This window comes from Arvicanthis niloticus, chromosome 12, assembly GCF_011762505.2.
Source record: "Arvicanthis niloticus isolate mArvNil1 chromosome 12, mArvNil1.pat.X, whole genome shotgun sequence".
NCBI lineage: Eukaryota > Metazoa > Chordata > Mammalia > Rodentia > Muridae > Arvicanthis > Arvicanthis niloticus.
The window spans coordinates 4,177,179-4,199,577 of record NC_047669.1 but is presented as its reverse complement, the minus strand read 5'-3'; the positions used below and the strand labels follow the sequence as shown (position 1 = coordinate 4,199,577).

Here is a 22,399-nt window from a genome sequence, read left to right as displayed (position 1 = left end):
ATCCCACCCATGCTCCTATCTGTCAGCCAGCACACTCCTCCAGGGTGAGAGTGCCAACAGGAGCCCGGACAGACTGCAGTAGTGCCAGGGGCAGAGTCCAACCCCCCAAGCCGTTGTCACTGCAAGGGGACGTGAGGGAACTGTATCACCACCAGGGGGCAGCGGTGGCTCAGCTACTGCAGGGATGCGCCCTCTCCTGGTGAGCTGAGGCAGAAGACAGGCAGTTCTTTGCTGCTTTTTTATTTTTAATCTTTAAATTTTCTTTAAAAAATTTCAATGTTTGTTGATACAGTCTTATTTTGGTTTCATTTTTAATGCATTTTGTCAGTTTTCTTCATTTTTAAGTCACAAACAGCAGGCACTGAACAGCAGTTCCCCTGCTGCTGCCAGCAGTCAGGCCCCGAGGTTACTTGAGGTTCTAGGCAGATGCAACAGCCAGGGTGGCCCCAGCCACAGGCAGCTTAGGAAGTATGCTGCAGAGGGAAGGTGTTCCAGGAATCCAAGGACAGGAGTGCTGGGGACAAGCACAGCTTGCCCCCACCCCCAATCTGGCTGCCTCCTAAACTTCCCTGTCTGGACTCTTGGAACAGCCCTCACTGTGGTCAGCCTGCATGCAGGGTAGTACTCTAGCCACCCTTGGGAGCCCAAGTTCTTTTCCAAGGCTCCCCACTTGTCCCACCGCCTGCTCCAGGACCTCTACTCCAGGCTTGTATTTGCTCCTCTGTGGCTGTGCACGAGGACCTCCCCCCAACCTCCTCTCCTACCACACAGCACCATGTCAGTAAACAGCTAACTCGGACCTGGAGAGTTAGATCAGGAGAGTAGAGAAGAGGGTAGGGTAAGGTAGGACAAGAGGCTTGGCCAACCCGCCACAGAAGGGTGGAGCTCCTGGCTCCAAGACTGGGTCTGCTCAAGACGGCCCTCTTCCAGCTACCTCGATGTGATCCCTAAGAACAAACAGCTGGGCCAGGGCCCTGCAAAGGGAGACAAAGACAGACAGATGCTTCAGTCAGGAGCTCAGATAGGTAATAGCCAGCAAAATGTAGCAAGATGACTTGGAACCTCCATACAGGGCAACTGCCTTGATAGGACACACAGAAGCAGTAGCTATGGATTGAAAGATGGGCCATACCAAGACCTTTGACACCAGAACCAGCCCTGTCTTGCTGGTCCTCACAGGGCCCTGTGCTGTGGGTATTTGAGGAAATAGGGAGCCTGTCTTCCCAGGACCAATTTCCAGAGACTGGAACAGGACTGTTAAGTCCTGCCAGAGATCACACAGGGAGCACAATCACACAGCAAGCAGAAATGAACAAGGAGCCCTAATCCAAGGATGGGCAAGCCAGAGGAAGGAACGTACCAGGCATGCAGGCTAGACCCAAGAGTCAACAGGCTGAGGCTTAGCGTCCCCCACGGCATCCACCAGCCTGACCGAGGGCCTGCTGGGTCCAGGCGGAGGGGCCTTCCTGCCAGGGTCGGGCTGCAGTGCATGGTGGGTGGGCAGACGGGTTAGAAGGAGAAAAAAAAAGCGGGTTAAGTGTAACTAAGGGTAGGCTAGGCTGGCTTAGGCTGGCTGATATGTACAGGGAAGGGGTGGTGTGGAGGGCCTGCCAAGGCAGTATAAGGAGGCTAAGCTCTGGGACTGGTTATGGCTCACACGTGGATATACCCATAGGTTGGTACGTGAAGCCAGGATCGTGGCACACAGATGGTAGATGTTGCCTTTTCCTGGGACCACAGTGGACACCTTGCCCATACACGTGTAAGAGAAGGGTACAAATCCATTTGCTCACTCTCTGGGCCTATGCAGCCTGTGGCCAGGCAGAGCTGCCCCTGTTCACTCCTTTGCAGCAGGTGCATGCACCAGACCCTCAGCTGAAATCTGACTGATGGGATGTATGGGCTACTTCCTAGGCCCTGCAATGGGTGCCACTCCAGCCACGTCCCTGAATCCTGATCAGGCCACTCCAGCCACGTCCCTGAGTCCTGATCAGGCCACTCCAGCCACGTCCCTGAGTCCTGATCAGGCCACTCCAGCCACGTCCCTGAATCCTGATCAGGCCACTCCAGCCACGTCCCTGAATCCTGATCAGGCCACTCCAGCCACGTCCCTGAATCCTGATCAGGCTCAGCACTATCTGGCTGTTTTCCTGACAAGCCCAAGATGTCAAGCCTCCCTGGGTACTCACTCTCAGTAGTTCCTTCTCAGAGGTGTCCCCTATGGAGTCACTGCCCAGTGTCCTCCTCTCCCTCCGGTCAACTGTGGCATAACCATCTGTAGGGTAGAACAGAGAATGGAGTAAGTTCTGGGAAAGTCACCATGGGGATAGGTCATCTTCCTTCATACTGGATACAGAAAGCCCTGGGACAGGGGACTTCTGGTCTAAGTGCCAGCTTCAACCAGTTCTGAGGGCTCCAAACCAACCACCTATCTTTTCTCCAATTAACATTTTATCATAGCAAGGCCTTCTCAGCATCACCCAGGATCACACCACGAAACCAGGTGGTCCTCCCCAGTCCTCTTCCCTGAGCTCTTGCCTACACATCTGCACTCACCTGGACCAAGGGTATCCATGGGGATCACATCCCGGGTGGTTGACTTCTCCCCATCTGCAAGGCATGAGCAGGTATCTGTGAGCAGTGGGCAGGTATTGGGAGGGCAGGGCAGACAGGCTCGCCACAGGACAGTGCTCAGTGTCCTCAGTCAGGAGTCTGTCCTGGCTCCCTAACCCCACCTACCTTGTGCAATAGCAGGTGGGAGCTACTCTTAAGCCTCAGGGTAAGTCTCATGTCCCTCTCCCCTGCTTGTGCTCACCAAGGTTCTTGTCTACCAGTGGCAGTGTGCTGTCATCAAAGCCCCCAGAACTTGGTGTCCCTTTGGGTCCTTTGGCAGTGCTAGCAGTCTAAGGAGGGACAAAACACAAAGAAGAGGTAAGGCCCAAGAAACTCCTGCTTGGGATCAGATGTGGCAAAGAAAGAGAAGGCAGGGCAGCTGCACCTGGAAGCGTGCCTTCGTCCAGCCATCCCTCTGTAGGGCTCCACGCAGCTCCTTGTAGCTCCACACAGTCTGTAGCACGTGTGATGCTGCCTTGGCCTCCCGCACTGACTGGCTGCAGCAGCAGCAGCCAGGGCTACGGTCAGTGGCCTACCGCATCCGAGTCTCCCTCCATCCCCCAAACCCACCCAGCCCTCAGCAGGCCCTGCCCTCACCCACCTGGAGGCCACAAGTGCCACCAGTGCAGGCACACCACGGGCCTGCAGGAGGGAGCGAGCATTGTCCAGGCTGTCGGACACGATCTCATGGATGGTGTTGAGCACGGCCACCACTGTATCCTCCTCCAGGTGGGCACTAGGGTGAGCAGGAGCCTGTGCATTGCGGACATTCCGAACCAGCTCTGTCATGGCATAGCTCCCTAAGAGGCAGGGTCAGAAGTTAGGACGTATCTCTGCCCTACCCCTGTGGGAAGGACTGACATCAGACAGTGGACATCACCAGCCACACCCTCTGTGAGCAGGTTGAGCCTCGAGGACTGGGATGAGACCTCAGCTCCCACAGCTGAGCATAGGACCAGCCCGACCACCTGGCGGAATCTGGTCCCCTGAACCCTATCCCCCCACAACCTGTTCCCAGTGCCCGCCCCGTTCACAAGCCCTGGCTTAGCACAGCAGCATCCTCACCGATGAGGTCTTTGTTCCGCTGGTCTAGTGAAAGGTTGCGCAGTGCGATGGCCACAGCACGCACCACCTTGTCAGTCTCCGACTGAAGCAGTTCCACCAGCACTGGCAGCCCACGCTCCTTGCGCACCATGGCACGGATGTAAGTGGCCCACTGTGAGGGTAGCAGAGGTGACTGCTCAGAGGGGCTGCCTCACACCAACAGTGCCACACTGAACACGCTGGCTGAGGCAGTGCTCAGAGCCTCCTGACCCTGAGGATAAGCTGTGTGCTCTTCTCCCACTGGCCCAGATGGAGGCAAGGTCTGGAGGCAGAACCACTGGGGTATCTGGGACACCCTCTGTCCAGGCCTGCCCTTCCTGCTGAGCTGACTCCTCACCGTCCAGTTGCCAGCACTGAGGTTCTGCAGGGCACCAGCTGCAGCTTCCAGGGTGTTGAAGTTCCGGCTCTCCGTAAGCAGTGAGAGGTAGAGACGTACCACCTCCGGCTGGTACAGCAGCTCGAAGCCTAGACACAGGGCAACGGCAGTCCAGAGTCATGGGGAAGCTCCTCTCCCCACCTCCAGCCCCTTCTTAGTCATTGTTCCGGAGCTAGGGAGAGCTGCCTGGGATGAATACTGAAGTCATATTTAACATCAATTAATGTTCCCATTCAGACGGGGGCAAACTGATGGTGAGCCAAAGGGCAAAGCAGGAAGTTAAGGCTATCCCTTAACCCTGGGTCACCTGGATGCACACCTAGGGAGAAGGTATAGTGAGATGGACACTAGGCTACTTTAGCAACAGAACCCACCTACCCTGGATGTGACCTGGGCAGCACCCAGAAAAACATGGTTTACCTACCCTATGTGACCATAGGGACCACACTTAGCAGTAATGACTACGTAGTTGCTGGTCACCTCTAGCAACAGGAACCCCCAGGCAACTATTCCAGGCTCCCCAGTGACCGAGGCCCGGCCTGGCAGCAAGGATGGTGCCCAGCAGAAGGCCTCATGAGCAAGAGCTAAGGTGTCTTTAAGCCTGCCCCAGGTAGGGACAATCTGGGTTCTTCTGATACCCTGGGCTTGGCTGGGCCCCACCCACCAGGGCAGTCTCTTGCTGAGGCCAGTCCGCAGTGCACTGCACAGTGTCACTGGATACTGGAAATACAGCAAACAGACAGCCGGGGTGACCTACCCTGGACAGCAGCTGTCCATTTGTACACCCTGGCCCTCGGGTCATGCCCCTTTGAAGTAACACAGCTTGGTCACTTCAATGTCTCTCCAACCCACGCACCTCTCTCTCACTCGCTGCATGGCTATGAAAGCGCTTACCTGAGACAACCTGTACACACTGACTAAACCCTCAGGAGTTGCCAAGTCTGGGCCATTCTCTAGAAAACCCCACTCTGATGGATCAGTCTGTTTGCAAACCTGACCCTCCAACCCCAAACCTTTCTGACCTACTTAATGGCACAAAGCTTTGCGGGCCGGGGTCCCCAGCTCTGCCTCTTTATCCATCACCTTTTGCAGCCTCAGTTCGTTTAGGCAGGTCCAGTGTGTCAAAGTTCCGGTCCATCTCTGCATCCTTCTTCCCTGGAACAGATGGGTGGTATGCATTGAGAGGTAGAGTCCATGATGCACAAGTGTGTGCCAAGAGTCAGTGCAGCCCTCTCCTGCTCAGAGCCCAAAGGGGACACTGAGACACCCTGGCAGAGATGTACTGTCCTAGAGGAGTCAGGCTAGCCCAGGACAGTGGTGGCAGTGGAGCGTGCCAACAGCCTAACTATGTCCTGAGTACCTAGGCCTCCCTCTCATCAAGGACAGTGATGCAGCACGACAGACCGCAATGCAATAAGGCTGGGCCTAAAAGTTCTATCCAAGGGGAAAACTTCCCCTAGTCAGGGCCCAGCCATGGGCCAACCTGTAGCAGCTAGTTTGTACTTTCAGTCCCATCTTCAGCTGAGGGAGCTCCAGCAGGCAGCAAGCCACTGCAGATGACCTGGTGCTCCTGCCCTGCTTAGTACTTCTGTGCTACACATCACCCATTTCATCGGGGCAGATGGTCCCCTGGTGCTGGCCACTCCTAGGCCCTGCCCACTGTTTGCTCTGTCCCAGAGCTGGCTTGGTAGCTTGTTCTGACTTTGTAAGCAGCAGCCCCTGGGCCTCCCCACCAGCCCAGGGCTGCATTCCAGCCTCTGTCACGTCTATGCAGTTGTCATGGAGATGGCTGCCCTTCCAGGGGACTGGGGGTGGGGCAGGGTCTGAAGGCTGGAAGGCATCCCAGCTGCCCTACAGTTGTCATGGAAATAACTGCCTGAGCCTAGGTAACAGAGTGCTATTCTGTTGCCCAAAGCACTTGCCAGACCTGGACAGCAGAACAAACAGGGACTCACCTTGATGGAACCACTCCTCTGGCGGCCGGAGGAAGCACAGGAAAGAGGAGAGGAGCCTGAGCAGCAGTGCCCTCCATGACTCATGCTCCCACCCATGCCAGGCCAAGCAACCTCACTCTGGGAACTCTGGGGACTCAGTACCCATAAGGCACAGGGAAGACCTATGGTCAGGACAGGTGGACGCAGAGCACCTGACCCACTGCTACAACTAGAGGATGCAGGTACCCGAACCTGTACCCTGCAACTGCTGAGGGTACCCGGCCAGGTAAGGAAAGGGCTGCACTTTGCTGACTGCTCTGTGAATAGCCATTTAGTGTCCTTTGTGGGCCCTCAGAATCCTTCCCCAAAGGAGACAAAAGTGAATAGCATCCCATGGCCTACAGGCAAGGGTTAAGGCTAGGCCTTGAGTCTGCACCTTTCCCACTTGTTGTACATCCATGGGGGTTGACAAGATGTCCTCAGGACTCCAGGACCACTGCCATGGACATGGAGAGCCCCCGAGCCTTGGAAGCAGTGGGAAAGAGACACATCTCAGCCTTACCCACCCACCTTTTGCTTTCTTGCCACCAAAGCAGCTGGCGTCATCCTTCCTCCGACGCTGGGAGGATGTAGCATTGCCCGGGATCCCAGGCTCTGCCTCCTGGTACCTGTCAGCCCCTGGAACTTCCTTGTGCACGTGGTAGGATAGGTTCCGCATGATGCACACGCAGTTCTCTACTGACTGTGGGAAGAGGTGGCCTGGTTGAGCAGAAACACTGGACAAGGGGGCTGCTGAGCTTCCCAGACCCTTGTGTGAAGCCATAGCTAGTTAACACCAATGGCACTGTCAGCCTAAGGTGGGGAGAACTGCCAGGAGCGACCCTGTGCCACGTGAGGGACTGTGTGCCTTGGTCTAGACAGTTACAACCTGTTCTCATCTGTGCCACTCTGGGGCGCTCCCTGTGACCCTTGGGCTCTGAGAACTTGGAGGGTAGGCTGGTCCCCATCCACCCCACCCACCTTATTGTCTGTGTCCTTCCTGCCCACAGCTGACTGCAGGGCATGTAGGAGAGCATCCACCAGCCCTTCGCACTCACGGAGTCGCCGCCGGGCCTCTGCACCATCTGAGCTCACGTTCCTGGGTGTGAGGGAGCAGGACCACTAGTGATTTCCCCCACCTTCCACCCCCCCATTTTTATTCCACTAGATTCCCCAGACCACTAGCCATAGGGGCTTTTATCTGCACTGTAGGCCCTGCTGGATCACAGTGAAGGTGAACAGGATGGCAGTGGGGCTTTAGCCTTGTATCTGTTGGGGAGGAAGCAAGTCCCCCTGCTCTCAGCTGAACTGGAACAGGATAGAGATGGGTCCCAAGAGGCCAGAATCCATGCTATGCAGGTAATTCTGTCCCTTCCTCCCAACAGCAGTTCCCAGGACCTTGTAGGGTCACAATGGTACAAAAGTGATGGACAGGCAGGACCTCAGGGATGCAGGATTCTATCTGTGGGTGTAAGCAGAGCTCCACTGGAAATCCCAGAGACTTAGGATGTGGCTTGGAAATTCCTAAACTCTGGACAAGCTGGGATGTAAACATGGCAGCTCCTTCCACCCTGCAGATATGGCCTATGTCCCACCCCTGCCCACACCTCAGGCAGCCTGATGTGTTCTTGAAGACTGTTGTCCACTCTGCATCCCGGGGCTTCGAGTCTTCATTAGGCTCTCGCTCCCAGCCGGAATGGGGCACGATGACCTCATGGGTCAGAGTCTGTAAGCCGTGGTGAATGATGACCATCTTCAGGGGCTCATAGGATGACAGGTTCCAGAGTGTGCCTGTAATGTGTCTCTAGTCAATACTGTTGACCATGACCCTACTGCCTTGGTCTCCCCAGGGATGACACGTATGATCTGCTTCTGCTTTCCCTCCTGTCAGCCCCTGAAGCTAGCATAGTTGCTATTGTTTTTGTGGGGGCTGGGAGCTGGGGATGGGAAGTTGTCCCAAAGATGGCACCTAGGGCCTTTCTTTGCACATGTTGGACAAGCACTTCCACTGAGTGACACTCAGATCACATAAGGAGCACTGAAAGCCATACAAGGTTCTGGGCCCCATACAGCAAGATGTATAGGCAGTGCTTAGTAAGGGTTTTCAGCTAACAAGAAAAATTAGAGTTGAGGCACAACCAGCGAGTTCTTCCCATCCGTTCCCTGCTATACAAGTGGGTGGTCTGGGAAATGCTCCTGAGAGCACAGGACCATGGAGAGCCAGTCCTGTGACTTGTGACTCCCAAGCTCTCCAGGGCATAAGCTCTACTCCTGCACTTGCACAGGTTAGGAACCAGGGAGGCAGGATCTGGTGACAGCCCCCGTGGTTGAGAGAGCTGGGGACCCATCCTAGCACATAGGTCTGTTTGTACTCCTGTTTCCCCAATGTCGGGCTGAGCCACGCTCACGTCAACCATGGCCAAGGCCCACTCACCAGTGACCAGCTCACGGACCTCATTGTCACGGGCAGCCCGCAGCAGGCGCACCAGGGCTGGCACACCCCCGCAGTCCCGGATGGCAGCCTTGTTGTCAGCATCACGGCCATAGGAGAGGTTGCGCAGTGCCCCACAGGCCCGGCGCCGCACCTCAGCCCGAGGGTGATCTAGTAAAGCCACAAGCAGGGGGAGCCCACGCAGCTGCCGTACTCGCCGCTTGACGCCCTCGTTCTCAAAGCAGAGGTGCTGCAGATAGGCTGCCGCGTTGGCCTTCACGGGGTCCACAGGGTGCCGCAGCATGGCCAGCACCTCGGGCAGCTCGGGGTCCCGCCAGCGTGGCTCCTTGCGGGTGCTATCCACTGAAGGTGAGCGCCGCACTACTCGGTCCAAGCTGCCCAGGCTGCCCCTCTCAGGCTGGGCCAGAGGGGCTGTTGCTGCTGGGAACGGGGGGCGCTCTTCTACCAGCTCACCAGCATCGTCTGCTGTGTCTTCAAAGGCCCTGTGTGGATGGACAGATCCTGACAACACCTTCACAGTCGCTGCCAGCCCCACTTCCCATCTTGTCCAGGGGTCTAGGAATGCCCTGCCAAGGGGGCTGACAGCATCCTGCATCAGCCCCAAACGGTCTGAACACCAAGAGGTCCAGCCCAGCCCAGCCAATGCCACTGCAAGGTCAAGATTACAGCCCATGTCAGGAAGTTTGCTCCTACAGTATTAACTTAGTCATGACTTAATGTCAGTGTGACATCTGTCAGGGACAGCGCAGGACTCCCACATCCTCTCTGTAACACCAGCTGACTGTGCCAGTACAGGGTAGAATGTCCCTGCTCATGGCCACTCTGACTAGACCATCTGACGAGGACGTGTTTTGGCTCTCAGTGACCTTATGAACTCTTACACCCACTTCCCAGGAAAGAGACTAAGGCTAGGAAGGTCATATAATTTGCCCAGAGTCACATAGCGAACTCTAGACTTGGGCTGTGGTCATGTTTCATGCCACTGATGTAAACAGGAACAGCATAATCAGAGGCCATAACAGGAAGGACCAGGGCCTCTGGGTTTGAGCTAGTGTGCACAGGGGAAACTAAGGCACACAAACTTCAGAGGCCCTAAGCAGAGTCACACTGAAAACATCTGATGCCCCGGTCTTCATGGCCAGCTGACTGGTTATTAGAACAGAACCAGCTTCAGGCTGTGTCACCAGGTGCAATGCTTATGTCTGTCTGTCTGTCTGTCTTTCTTTCTTTCTTTTTTTGTTTTTGTTTTGTTTTGTTTTTTCGAGACAGGGTTTCTCGGTGTAGCTCTGACTGTCCTGGAACTCACTCTGTAGACCAGGCTGGCCTCGAACTCAGAAATCCACCTGCCTCTGCCTCCAAGTGCTGGGCTTAAAGGCGTGCGCCACCACCGCCCGTCAGGTGAATGCTTATCACCTGCAGCCTGTCCTCGTTACTGTCCTTGAGAAGAAATATTCAAACTGAATTCCAACTGAAATATAGCCAGAAGACCCGTGGAAGACTGTAACTGGGAATGGAAGAGAGAATTCCCAGAAGAGGCATTCATGACAGGTGCTCACCTGGCACGAAGGCCCCGCCCATACTCAGGTCTTCTCCGTGTTGCCGTGCTGTAGTCAGGCTCCAGGTCAGGGCCACCCTCATCATCCACAGCCAGGCTCCGTGTATCATCCTCCAGACCATATGGTTCAGCTTGGAAATGCTCAGGCAGAGAGCGGCCACTTGGTGGTCCAGATTCAGAGCCCATGGGGAAGGCTTCTCGGCGGCCAGGCAGTGTAAAACAGCCATCACCTGGTCCTGGGCCCAGGAGGCCAGTACGTGGTGGCCGTACCCCAAGCCCTCGGGACAAGCTGCCGTAGCTTGGAATATCACGGGGCTCGGGGCCATCAGGAAAACCGCCTCCACTGCTGAGGTAGGCTCGGGATAGTGTGGCTGCCGGGCCGCCTCCACGCAGTAGGTAATGCCGGTCCAGAGGCCCATCAGCGAAAGAGCCAAGTGGAGGGCCACCGTCCAGCAAGGGGAGTCCATCTGGGCCCAAAGGCACCTGGCGTACTGTCCTTGTGGTCACAGTCTTGACCGTCTTAGTGACCTGATGGACAAAAAAGTAGCCAATGGGTTTGGTGACTCTAGAGACCAAGACAATGCCAGGGTGGCCTCAATTCCCCATCCAAACAAGTAGTTCTTGGGGGCCAGCTCACATGCCTGTTCCACAGAGGGACAGCTATGCTTGCTCAAGCTACTGTCTTCTTGCCTGGCTCTAGCCATACCTTAGTCTCAGTCCGCCGGGTTGTACCATCTTCTGATGTGACGATGGATACATGAGAGGTGGGGGTGCCAGGGTCTTCCTCCACGGTCACTGTCTCCTCCAGCACCTCAGGTGCCTCGGGCATCGTGGCCAACGATGCCTGGCTACCTGGGCTCTGCTCCTAGAGGGAGAAGAAGGGTGTCAGAGGTCAAGATCCATACACAACTCACTCTGCCTTGTATGCCTGCTGACTGTGGGTTGACAGTTCCTCAAACTCGGGCTGAGGTGCAAGGCAAGTCCATCTGGACCCAAAGGCACCTGGTATGTGGGCGTGTGGGCTCTAGAGACAGAGACTGTGCCCTAAGCCAGGGTGGCCTCAATTCTCCTGGGTCCAAGGTGACCTCCCTGAACTTCATGGCTCTGCCACAGGCTTTTCTAAGCACAACGGGGAACCAGGAAGGTGCTGAAGATGTCCCACTGACATCACTTGCCTCCTCATGGGCCCTGTTCCCCACCCTACTCCATGAACTGAATAGCCGAGTCCTAGAGTCAGATTCAGCACAGTTTACGCCATCCTGTACCAAGATCAGCCAAGTCTTTACAAGGCAGAGACACCCACCTCCGAGAGTCAACAGGCACCCACCCACAGTGCTAAGACAGCCTTGCTCCTTCTGGCCCAGAGGCTCTTGGGACATAGAGACCGCACATCATATCAGACACTAGATATATGGATGCCTACTTACAGCCACCTTGCTACCACCCTGCAGTGAGGCATGGTGGGGGAATTCTAGGCAAGATAGTTATGGACTGAGGCCCACTTGTGTATTAGTCAGACTAGCCATTGTGGAAGCCAACTTCAAGAAGACAGGCCAGTTCCTGCTGTGCAGAGTGGCACATGGATCTGAGAGCCAGTCTGCCCTGGGCCCAGGGCCTTTATCCTGTCAACATCTCAGGGTTGGCATCTGGCCTGAACAGCGGTTGGAACTCAAGCTACAGTGGGCGGGTTAGAGGGGACACATTCCTTTGTAACCATGGCTAGGTCGACAGTAGGCTGTGCCTCCCCACCCAAGGCCTAGGGAGGCCTTGTAGTTCACACTATATCTCCCCAGTCTGTGCTAAGCAGGGAGCCAGGCTGTCCTAATGACAGGCCTTCCTGCAGAGATCACAGGGACAGTCAGCCTTCTCAGGCTAGCTCCTGTACTGGGGGAGCACCTGGCCCCTGATAGAGTGGAGTGTATGAATACAAGTATGTCTCTAGCATAGCACGGTAGGACATCTCCTGGGCGCTCTGGTAACACAAGACAGTGGAGGCACATAGCACAGCACACCTACCTCCCCCCCCCCACCCCCCCTGCCGCCTTTGGAGATTTAAGAGATTTAAGAGGCGACTTTATAAGTTAGAGAATTAAGGCCTGGATGGAGAAGAACCACACAGGTCCTAGCAGAGGGATTTCAAGAATGGGTCTAAAGGAAACAGTGAGCTTTGCTGCACCTCTCTAGGACAGGGCTTTGACGGTCCCTTTCCTAGCCTACAGATGAGATGGAATGTCTGGGACCTGTCCGGGGAGAGGAGACCCTGTACCCTGGGAAAGAGAAATAGACGAGGCCCAATGTGGGGACAACTGGAAAGATGCCAGACTGGGTAACCTGGGCACTTCTCCAAGGACACTGACTGCTGAGGCCCATGCTGCTGCTCCATCTCTATTTGGTGCCTGAGTGTCAAGCTGCAGCTCTAACTGTTTGATTCTGAAGCTCAATGGGTTTTTTTTTTTTGGGGGGGGGGGGGAAGAGGGGTCAAGTATGGAGTGGGGAGGGGAACTAGGAGCGGCATTCCTAGCTATGGAAGGAGGGGGAGGAGCAAGACTGAGGGGACAAGTTGCTTAGGACATTCTGCCAGGGGACAGGGCCCCTTTGTCGATCTGCATGCATCTGCATACATTAAACACTCAGAGAAGAGCCCTGCCCTACTCCCTACAAAGGTGGTAAAGCAAAGAAGGATCTAGGACACTGTTGAGTCACAGACCCTGGGCTGTGATGAACATGTGACACACAGCAACCCAGCAGTCTGGAGATCCAGGGTCTCCAGCCAAGGTCGGCCACCTACAGTGTCACCCACTAATGTATGGGCTGAGAGACCCTGAGCTTCTGAGAGTCTCTGCTAGCAGATGACCTCAGGAAACTAAAAGCAGTCAATGACCTCACTCAGGCAGGCAGGAGTGTAAGTCAGGCCAGCTCACATGCCTGAGCATACACACAGAGACATCTAGACTCATAAAGACAGATGTCTAACCCCTCAAACAGGGCACAGGCACATACTCAAGTTCCCTATCACAGGCACAACTGCATTGGTTTATGAGATCTGACAGCACCCCGGGTGCATTATGTCTCCTGTTCTCAAAACATACCCTATCTCCCATCCACCTATCTAGACTTTTATTGACACTAGCACTTACATGTGCTTCCCAGTCACCTATCCACTACTGGGTTCTCAATGCTTGTATAGATGGGAAAACCGAGAGGCCTTTGGTAGTAAGAAGCACAAGGCCATCCTGGAACCCAGCTTCTGGAATTTCTCTGCAGTGGGTCTGTAGAGTGGTGGCTAACAACCAGCAATCGCTATTCAACAGTGAGGGCTGGTGGAGTGTCTCCATGTTTCATGACCCACCTACCAGCTTAATTCTCTGTACTTATAGCCCAGCGTGAGAGCTGATTCTGGGCTGTTCCACTCTGTACCAGACACGGGCACCTTTGACTATATTGTCACAGCCTTGTGCAACACTGTGTGCCAACTATGTATGATCACTCCCTCCCTGGTGTGTGCCAACTATGTATGATCACTCCCTCCCTGGCTCCTTTCTTCTCTAACAGAGGCCATATCCATCCGCCAAACTTTGGAGCTACTAGGCCTATACAGGAGAGGGGTTGCCACGAAGGCCTGGGGTTTTCTGGGACCTACCCAGCTAACCTGCTCCCTAGAAGAACCCCACAAGCATGGTGCTGAACACAAACCTGTGGGGACTCAGCTTCCTCATGCTGAGAAGGGAAGGATTCAGGAAGCCATCCTACTCATATGCTAGGACCGTGGAGAGAAGACCGAGATGTGTCAGGATCTAACAGCTTATGCACTTTATGGACGAGCATCTACAGTCTACATCATGCAGAACAGACCACAGGTCTTAATGCCCCACCCTATGCAGTTCCTGCTGGCATACACCAACCACAAAGTGAAGTCAGATGCATACCTGGAACCCACACCTCCGGGGGCCCAGGTCCTCAGAGGGCACAGGATGGCTAATGGGGGTAGGGATGGAGCTCTGAACTCCAGCATGGCCCTCCTAGGCAGAGCATAGGACAAGTTATGCTGACATCTCCCACCAGGCAGGCCCTTGGTCACCACAAAATATCACCTCCTTTATGCCCAGTTTCTGCACAACCTTCCACAGCACACAGGAGCAGTAAGCCTGCCAGGGTGTGGCCCCAGACAGTGGCTAAGGGTCCTGGGGTGGGATGAACAAGCTGGGGAGGGGACCAAGTGTTACCATTCCCACCTTCCCTTAAGCCTGAATCCCAGTCATATTGACCACAAATCCAGAACTGACTCCAGTTCTGCAGTCAGTGGCCAGAAGCTATGGACCACATTAGGTGAGTGGCAGACCTCCCTCCTACCACCAGGTGTCTTTTAGGCAGTCCCTGCTCCATACAGCTTCAGTTTCACTGCTTATCAAAGCCCACTCCCTCTGAACATAGTACATGTAGCACACCTGCCCCTCACCAGCACTGGAACGCATACAGCCTGGATGCCGGGCAGACCCCTCCCGCCACCACACGTGGGCAGTACCGGGCTCTGCTCCTCCCTTGCCCTCCCCTCACGTGCAATGCCGCGGCAGAAAGGGTTTCCATTAAATCTCCAGAAGCTGCTCCACTGGTCCCTAGAGTGTAGTCAGAAGCGAGCGGAAGGGGAATGGAGGGGAGCCGAGAGAGCCCCAAGGGAACAAGAGGCCTAGGCCAATTTCCTTCAGCGGGCGGGCCTCGCTTTTTTGGGGAGGGACCGCTAAGAAGGCCCTGTGCCCCGCCTTTTTCCTTCCCCCGGCCACCTGTCCCACAGGCGGAGGGGTGCACCCTTCCCGGGTCACCCTCGATTCGAGTGCAGGGTCGCTCGGCTTGCGCCCCCACGCGGGGCTCCAGCCCCTAAGGTACGGAGGCGCATGGTGCTCGCACACGCCCCCTCCGCGCAGGACAGCTGGCTCACTCCCGCCACCGCTCCTGCCCCGGGGGTCAGCGCAGCCGGCTCTAGAGCAGACAATAGCTGCGGAGGGCTGGCTGCTCGCCGAAACAAAAGCGGGTCTTCCCGCGTAGGCCAGGGCCTCAGGACACCGCCCCCGACCCCCGCGGGACCAAGTTCTTTCCAACCTGTCTGAGTTCGGCCGGCATCGGACCGAGGCTGGGAAGCTGCAAGCCGGCGGGGGCGGCAGCTGGACCGCACTCAGCGGGCGCTTCGGCCGCTCAGGCTCTACTGACTCCCTCCCGTGCAGGCGGACCTGGCAGCGGCCAAGACCAGCAGCCAATCGGGAGGGGCGCGCCCAGGCGGGGCGGGCGAGGCTCCGCCCCCCCAGAGGCCAGGGCGGGACTCTGCAGCTAGACCTGACAGGCTGCCAGCCCCTGGTCTTGGCTCCTAGCATCCCACCCTAGGGTTGGCAACCCCATCCCCAACCCACACACACCAAGAGACTTAGACAATCGTTCCTTCTCAGGTCTCAATCTATCCCCAGTGAATGTGTATATGCCTATCCACCTCTACAGTTGTATAAACTGAGGTCCCACAGAGTAGACCTGACCCAAGCTACTTATCCCGTGAGTCATTTTGCTCTTAAGAGATAGTTCTGGTATGGTCAAGCTGCAAGGTCCTCACTCCACAAGGGTCACCAAGTGAAGGTCACTGCAGAGCTAAGAGGGGGCTTTACTGCATAACCCCACAGGGCACCCAGCTTATGTCTTGGGTTCCCCATCAAGACACAAGTCAGTATTGTTTCACCTTTTGAAGGCCGGTACAGTGTATCCAACAGTGGGACAAAAAGCCAAGTCTGGAATTTCCCTGGGCTAGAAGTCTCTGGAATGGGGCTCCTGTCAGAAGCCCTGGAAACAGAACTGGCTTTATACCCTGTCCTCCATGCCTTGAGTCTATTGGGAAATGACAGATGGGCTGTGGGGATCTGAGCCAGTAAGAGGTATCTTGCTCCACCCTAAGCCTGCCAGCAGCCACACCTGGGGAGTTTGACTGCTGGAGGAAAACAAGTACAGGGAGGGGTGAGGCAGAGACGCAACCACACTATAGAGCATGCTAACACTCCTGCACCATACATATGAAAATAGGTTTTGAGAGAGTAGAACTGAGGCCAGCCCGGGAAGCTCCATGGGTGCTCCAAGGAAAGGGCCCAGGCTCCTTCCTCGTCTCCTGTCTGTTGCTCCCCACTACCAATCTGGAAAGTCAAACCTGCCCTGAGGCCCACCAGCAGAGGCTGCAGAGCCAGCATGCTCAAGCACACTCATGCATGCTAAGTGCCCACTGGCCTCAGTTTCCCTACTCAGACCAGAATGCTCTAACTTCTGACCTTCATTCTCCATCATAGCTACCCTGGTCAGTTAACAGAACATACTCTTTTAAGGGAATGCAAGCCAGATTTTCCAACAGTTAGCGTCCTAGCCACTTGACTAAGCTGGAGGCAAGTCCACTAACCTGACTGACCAGGTCATAGTAGTGTGTTCCCTCATCCAAGATGAGTGTTTTCATCCTGTTAGAAGATGAAGGGCAGGCAGCCAGAACTGTGGAACAGTTCAGTGAACAAGTCTGCAGTAACCTCTGACCCTAGCTCCCAGGCTGCAGGCTGCAGCTACCTGCCTTGCAACCACCCCAAGCTCTCAACTACCTATGCTGACCCTGTGCCTCAGAGGTAGGCTCCAGGACAGCTCTTGTTGAGATTAATATACAAAGAGTCAACACGGAGGCAACGGCCTGGCCAGCCTGAGCCTACTCATGTCCCCATCAGCCTGTCAGATCTGACCAAGAAAGCCAAGAGTGGGATGGGATAGTGGGTAAGGAGAAGACACTGCCTGAAGTCAGCAGCTTCAGACTATGGAACATCTTCCTGCCAGGGCACTGACCCTGAGGGCACCCTCTGTCTTCTCCTAGTGCCTGTCAAGGAGATGGAGAACAGAGCCTGTTCTATCTTGGGAGGGGTGCACAGTGTGTCTTGGTGCCTGAGGAACAGCCTCAGGGGCAGTGACCACCACTAATCGCCTGTGGCCCTTCTGAGCTGCTCTACTTCCTTTAGAAGGTTAGGGAAGGTTAGCACAGAACTCACTATGTGGTTGGCCTTGGTTTCACATGCTAGGGCCTCCTGTGTGCTAGACACGCTATTAGAGCTACAACACTCAGGCTTACATGGAAGACCTAGGGTCTGGATTTTGACTTAGCAAGCGCCTCACAGATGTGGCACACTCTTCCAGGCCTACTCCCCTCAGTTCTAATTCCTGTCTTTCAGAAAACATTCAGTACCACATAGTTGAAAAGAGGGCTCTTCAGCCAGATGTTGTGTTAGTTCCAGCAGTTAGGAAGCAGAGCCAGACAGATCTCTTGTGAGTTTGAGGCCAGCCAGGGCTATACAGTAAGACCTGTCTCAAGGGGAGAAAAGGAGGTGGTGTCGAAGAGAAGGAGAGTGAAGAAGAGGAAGAAAGGAGGAGAACATGACTCCTTACTGGGCTTGTGGTCTTCTGAAAATGTGGAGAACTTTGGCTCTGACTGCATTTTAGCTGAGTAGATGTGAACAGATGTAGGAACCCTTATCTGTGAGCCATCAGACAAGGACAGCTGGGGGCAGCCCCAACCTGTCCCCCTGAGCCTTGCACAGGCAGCTTGTCTATGAGTCTTACATGCCTAGCTCCTTGCTCCCTCTCTGGCTAAAACAGGCCAGGGTTCCTCCAGTCTCTAACAAGTACATGTCAGGCACAGTTCCCTACCTAGGATGCAGGTCCAGGAGGACCAGAAAAGGACTGAGATTGCGGGTGCTAGCATGAAAGGACTGCTGCCAAGTTTAAGAATGCAGGAGCTGAGCATGGGAAACAGGATCCCTAGTCAGCCCTGTGGAGCTCAGGGGACAAGAGCAGGGCAAGCATCTGTTCTGGGTGGTGAGGAGTGGCCTCTTCCTGCTGGTAACTGGGTGAACTTCAGAGATAAAGGAAACCTTGATAATCACAGCAGACCCCAACCTCTGTATTTCCTCATTCTGGGACCTCCCTGCATCATGAGGGTGTAGAGAAAGGCCAAGACACTCACACTTGAGCATTCTCGGGTCCTAGTTATGGAATAGAGCTTTCCACCCGGGGCCTGAATGCAGTCTGAGGGCAATGGACAATGGAGAAACTGATGCTTCTAGGTCACTGAGATGCAGGCAGATGGTGGAATCCCTGCTTGGCTGGACAAAACTCTTAAAGAACTGCCTTCAAGCAGATCCAATCCAGATACCTGGGCCCTGAGGGCTCACTCAAGGGAGGGAACGAGTTCCTAAGGGTCAGGCATGTCCTGTTCTTTTCTTCATACTGTGACTGGCAAAGACAAATGGGGCTTCTGGCTCCCTTGGGATCTACTTTCCTTTCCTCCTCCCAGGCCCCAGCATACCTACAAGCCACTTCATGCTAGCTGTGATCCACCACAACTGTTTGGCTATTCTTACCCTCCCCCAGACTATTACCTGCAGAACCAGCTGTTGCCAGGCCATTGGCAGGGGCTGCCCATTGCCCACCATACCACCACTGCTCATGCCAGGCTGCTGGGCACGCTCCAGCTGCAGGGCAACGTGGCGCCGTTCTTGCTCTAGGGCCCGTGTCAGCCGCTCGAAGCGGGCCTCCTGTTCCTTCACTGAGGCCAGAATGCTGGCGGCCGAATGCACGTTGCAGTCCTCCATGACCAGGGTGCCAGCAGCCTGCAGGCAAAACAGAACAAGCTCAGGGTAGGGTGGAGCACCAACCTGGTGAGGCCATCCTGGGCCCCCTGCCACCCTACTCACAGATCACAGGACTCTCTCCCAGGCCAGAGCATCCAGCTCTCTGGAGGGAAGCTGCATTGATTAAATTCTAAATTAAAAGCCATTAATCTGAAGCTGGCCGGAAGCAGGCAACTCCCTCCCTGTGAAGCTGGGCCTCTGACCCAGGCTCTTTGCTTCCTGCCAAGCGCAGCTGAGCCATAGACCATGGGTTTCTCAGAGCTTGGTGGGAAGGGGGGTGTGATGTGATAAATACTCTCTATCTTTCAGGCTTCTAGTTGACCCTGATTCTGCCAGCTGATTCCAGTCTCATAGGACCACCTCACTCCTGTCCAACAGAGACCCACAGAGGGTGAGGGTCCAGCAGCCACAAAGCCAGGATGGCCAAGAGAAAGCAGCTAGCTGGCAGGGCCTGAGAGGCTGTCCCACTACAAGCACAGGACACCAAGGCTGGTGGGGGAGGACCACTACCTTGGAGCACCTAGAAAGAATGACTGTGGAGCAGGAGTCACAGGCAATCCACCCAGGACAGGCTTGTCTCTGCTCTCAAGGCTGAATAAAACCTGGCTGAGGTTCTGGCAGACCTACATTAGACTCCCCTTAGTAAAACTGGCCTGTGCATGGCAGGCCTGATTGAGGGACTTCCCAAGCATCTGAAGTGCAGCCTTCAGGGAGGCTCAGGCTTACTCACACACCAGTAGAGTGCTATTCCTTGAGGCCCAGGGTCCCAGGGGATTGGAGGGAGGGGGCTTGGTGTTTGCAGTGATAAGCCAGCATTTTTCCTTGCCACTCATTCTCTGGCTGACCAGTGTGTTTGTTTTTCATGAACAACAAAAATGGTCCAAGTATGCAGAGCTCAGATGCAGGCTCTTGGCTGCAGGAGGGGCACAAACATAAGCCATACTCAGTATGTGGCCTGAAGCTCAGTGTTGCTTGGGACCTGCTCCCAGCTGCTTCCACACCAGCCCGCAGAAGCAGACTGCTGGACCACTCACCCCAGCATCAATACAGTGTCTGAGCGTAGAGAAGGAAGGCTCTCGAATGGGAATATCATGCGTAAACTGGGTGATACCCACGGAAGACCAGTTCTGCAGCAGCCCACTGGAAACACATGTAACCCAGAGGTAAAACGCACAGTCCCCTCAGCAAGACAGCTGGGGGAAATGAGGCCCAGTGAAGGCAAGAAGTGAGTGTTGACCCCGCAGCTATTCACTTCCTTTGCACCTGTCACACGAATACACTGCCAATGTGACCTTGCAGAAACACTGATGTGGGCAGAGGAACTGTCCTTAGTTAACCATAACCTGTAAAATTAGCCAAACTTCTGTTGGGAGAGGAGGTGGTCACCACTAGGGAAAAAGGAAGGTGCAGATTGGGCTCTCTGGAAACCATGGCAACACAGAAACAAAAGGCACAGTCACAGCAGGGGCACTCAGCCCACAGGCCCCCCCACATACACCCCACACACACCACACACACCCACACATACACACACCCCCACACACTCCCCACACAGACACCTCCCCACACACTCACACACACATAACACACACACACCACACACGCACACACACACCCCCCACACCCCCCCACACACACACCACACATACACCACACACACCACACACCCACCACACACACACACACACACACACTCACACATACCACACACACACACTCACACACACACACACCACCACCACCACCACCACACACACATAGCCTCAGTGTTGACAGGAAGCTTAATGAGAATAAGGGCTGAGCCTTGAAGAGGGTCCCACCCTGGAGGGGAAGCCCACCCTAGGAAGGGCTGAGGTGAGTCATGGAGTCTTTATCTTGTTGGAAGCATCAGCCCACCTAAGCTGAGCTTTAGAACCACTGGGCAGGGCGACCTGACAGACAGCTATTGGTCTTGTGGACAACAGTTCGCTTCCTTCCCTCTTGTGTAAAGATGGAGACTCCTGCCTTCCCTCTGATTTCACCCTCCCCTCCCCCGTGCCCTCTAACCCTTGTTAAGGTTAACTCTGTTGCTCTGAGTGCTGCCACTTAACCTTGATCCTGAGAAGAGAGGCAGGTGGAGTTTCAGTTCCCAGGCTTGGGATCTGAGGCAGGAGAGAAGAAAGAGGAAAATGCTGAGGAGTAAGGGATCCTGAGAACCAGCCTTAAGGGTTGGCCAGGTGGAGTAAGAGCAGCGCAGGAGGCTAGTCGGGGCTATGTACAGGGAAGTAGACCAAATAGCCATAGAGGCTTGACATCTGCCCAGCTCTACTGCTGATTAAGGTTTATTATAAGTATAAAAGTTTTGTGTCTTTTATCCTGGAACTAAATGATCTAAGGCCAGGTAGAAACCCCCTATTGAGATTAAATATTTACTACAACAAACCCCATCTGGCATAACCAAGCCTGTGCTGCAGCCTGGAGATAGCTTCTCAGATCCAAGCCACCTCAAACATGTCACAGCTCGGGGAGCCCCAAAGATTCCCTTTGAAGGATATCCACTGGCTCTAGTTGGGGCTGGGTGGGGGCCTGGAACTCTGAGGCTACAGTGAGAAAGTGCCTTTGGTCTTTCCATTGCCCAATTCAGCGAACCCAGAGCAAAATGACTGTTGAGTTTCCCAGGGAACATCCTGAACACTAGCTAGATTGTGGGGAGGTAGAGTCTTGACAGCTCCCATAAGAGAGCAAGAAGATGTGTGCTGAGCCCCTGCCATCTGCCCAAACTATGTATCCTGTCTGCTCTTAGATGGGCTACTGACTCTAAAGTGTGGGTCCCCATCTGAGCTGATCAGAAGAGGCCCACACATGAGATATGGGTGATGCAGGCCCAGAACACCAAGAGACAATGGTTCTTTTGTTTGCTTTTGGAGTTTTGAGAGTCTCACTGTATACCTCTAGCTAGCCAGGAACTCACTCACTCCCAGAGATCTACCTGCTTCTGCTTTCTGACTGCTGAGATTAATGGTGTGTGCCACCATGCCAGGCTCAGGGAAGCTTTTTTTGGATAGTAATTCAAAATGCTATTTTTATATTAAAATAATAATTGTAAAACTGGGCATAGTCACACACACTTGGAAGGCAGAGGCTGGCAGATCTTTGTGAGTTTGAGGGCAGCATGGTCTACAGAGTGAGTTCTAGGACACAGTGAGACCATGTCTTGAAAAAACCAACCAAACAAAAACAGTAAATATTTGTTGTCATGGAAAGAAAAAAAAAAGCAAGCATGATTGTTTTCAAAGATTGACAATAGACTTCAAAAATGCTTATCCCAGGTAGGGCTTAGGGCACAGAGCTATAGATCTAGGGCTGGGGTGGGCACCAAATATGCATGTGCTGGATCCCTGGGGTTACCTCAGTGACATCCAGGTAAGTGTGATGTTGTGGGCCTCAGACGATGGCCTTTCCTACCGGCTGCTATCCAACTGGGAACACCTAGCCCTACTGCTCCATACAACAGCTGCAAGTTCTTGTTAAGTGTGCAATGAAATAGAAAAAGAAAGGCTCCCCTCCGTGTGAATGAATACCAGAAAATGCCAGAGAAATCCAGGAATCTGGAAGAGAGAACTAGAAGCCAGGACTGAGATTAAATTTAAAAAACTCAACTGCAAA

At 54.6% G+C, this 22,399-nt stretch overlaps 1 protein-coding gene across 6 annotated transcripts in view; it reads right to left on the bottom strand.

Annotated features, from left to right (window-relative positions):
• Positions 1-224: 224 nt before the first annotated feature.
• The window catches only part of Arvcf (ARVCF delta catenin family member), a 56,293-nt gene continuing 34,118 nt past the window's right edge, over positions 225-22,399 (bottom strand). For 2 of the 6 annotated variants that reach the window (XM_034515343.2, XM_076942606.1), the window contains exons 3-20: positions 18,503-18,733; positions 10,780-10,938; positions 10,075-10,601; positions 8,501-9,000; positions 7,674-7,857; positions 7,048-7,165; positions 6,598-6,769; positions 6,049-6,066; positions 5,177-5,248; positions 4,055-4,182; positions 3,679-3,829; positions 3,215-3,413; positions 2,999-3,110; positions 2,816-2,903; positions 2,557-2,610; positions 2,190-2,275; positions 1,361-1,480; positions 225-974 (exon numbers count right to left, since the gene is read on the bottom strand). In XM_034515343.2, the coding sequence (XP_034371234.1) occupies positions 1,373-1,480; positions 2,190-2,275; positions 2,557-2,610; positions 2,816-2,903; positions 2,999-3,110; positions 3,215-3,413; positions 3,679-3,829; positions 4,055-4,182; positions 5,177-5,248; positions 6,049-6,066; positions 6,598-6,769; positions 7,048-7,165; positions 7,674-7,857; positions 8,501-9,000; positions 10,075-10,601; positions 10,780-10,938; positions 18,503-18,715 (2,889 nt within the window). In that variant the 5' untranslated portion in view covers positions 18,716-18,733 and the 3' untranslated portion in view covers positions 225-974; positions 1,361-1,372. Of the gene's footprint in view, positions 975-1,360; positions 1,481-2,189; positions 2,276-2,556; positions 2,611-2,815; positions 2,904-2,998; positions 3,111-3,214; positions 3,414-3,678; positions 3,830-4,054; positions 4,183-5,176; positions 5,249-6,048; positions 6,067-6,597; positions 6,770-7,047; positions 7,166-7,673; positions 7,858-8,500; positions 9,001-10,074; positions 10,602-10,779; positions 10,939-13,999; positions 14,093-15,167; positions 15,321-18,502; positions 18,734-22,399 lie in introns of those variants that run through there. The other 4 variants (XM_034515345.2, XM_034515346.2, XM_034515344.2 and 1 more) reach the window with 4 other exon arrangements.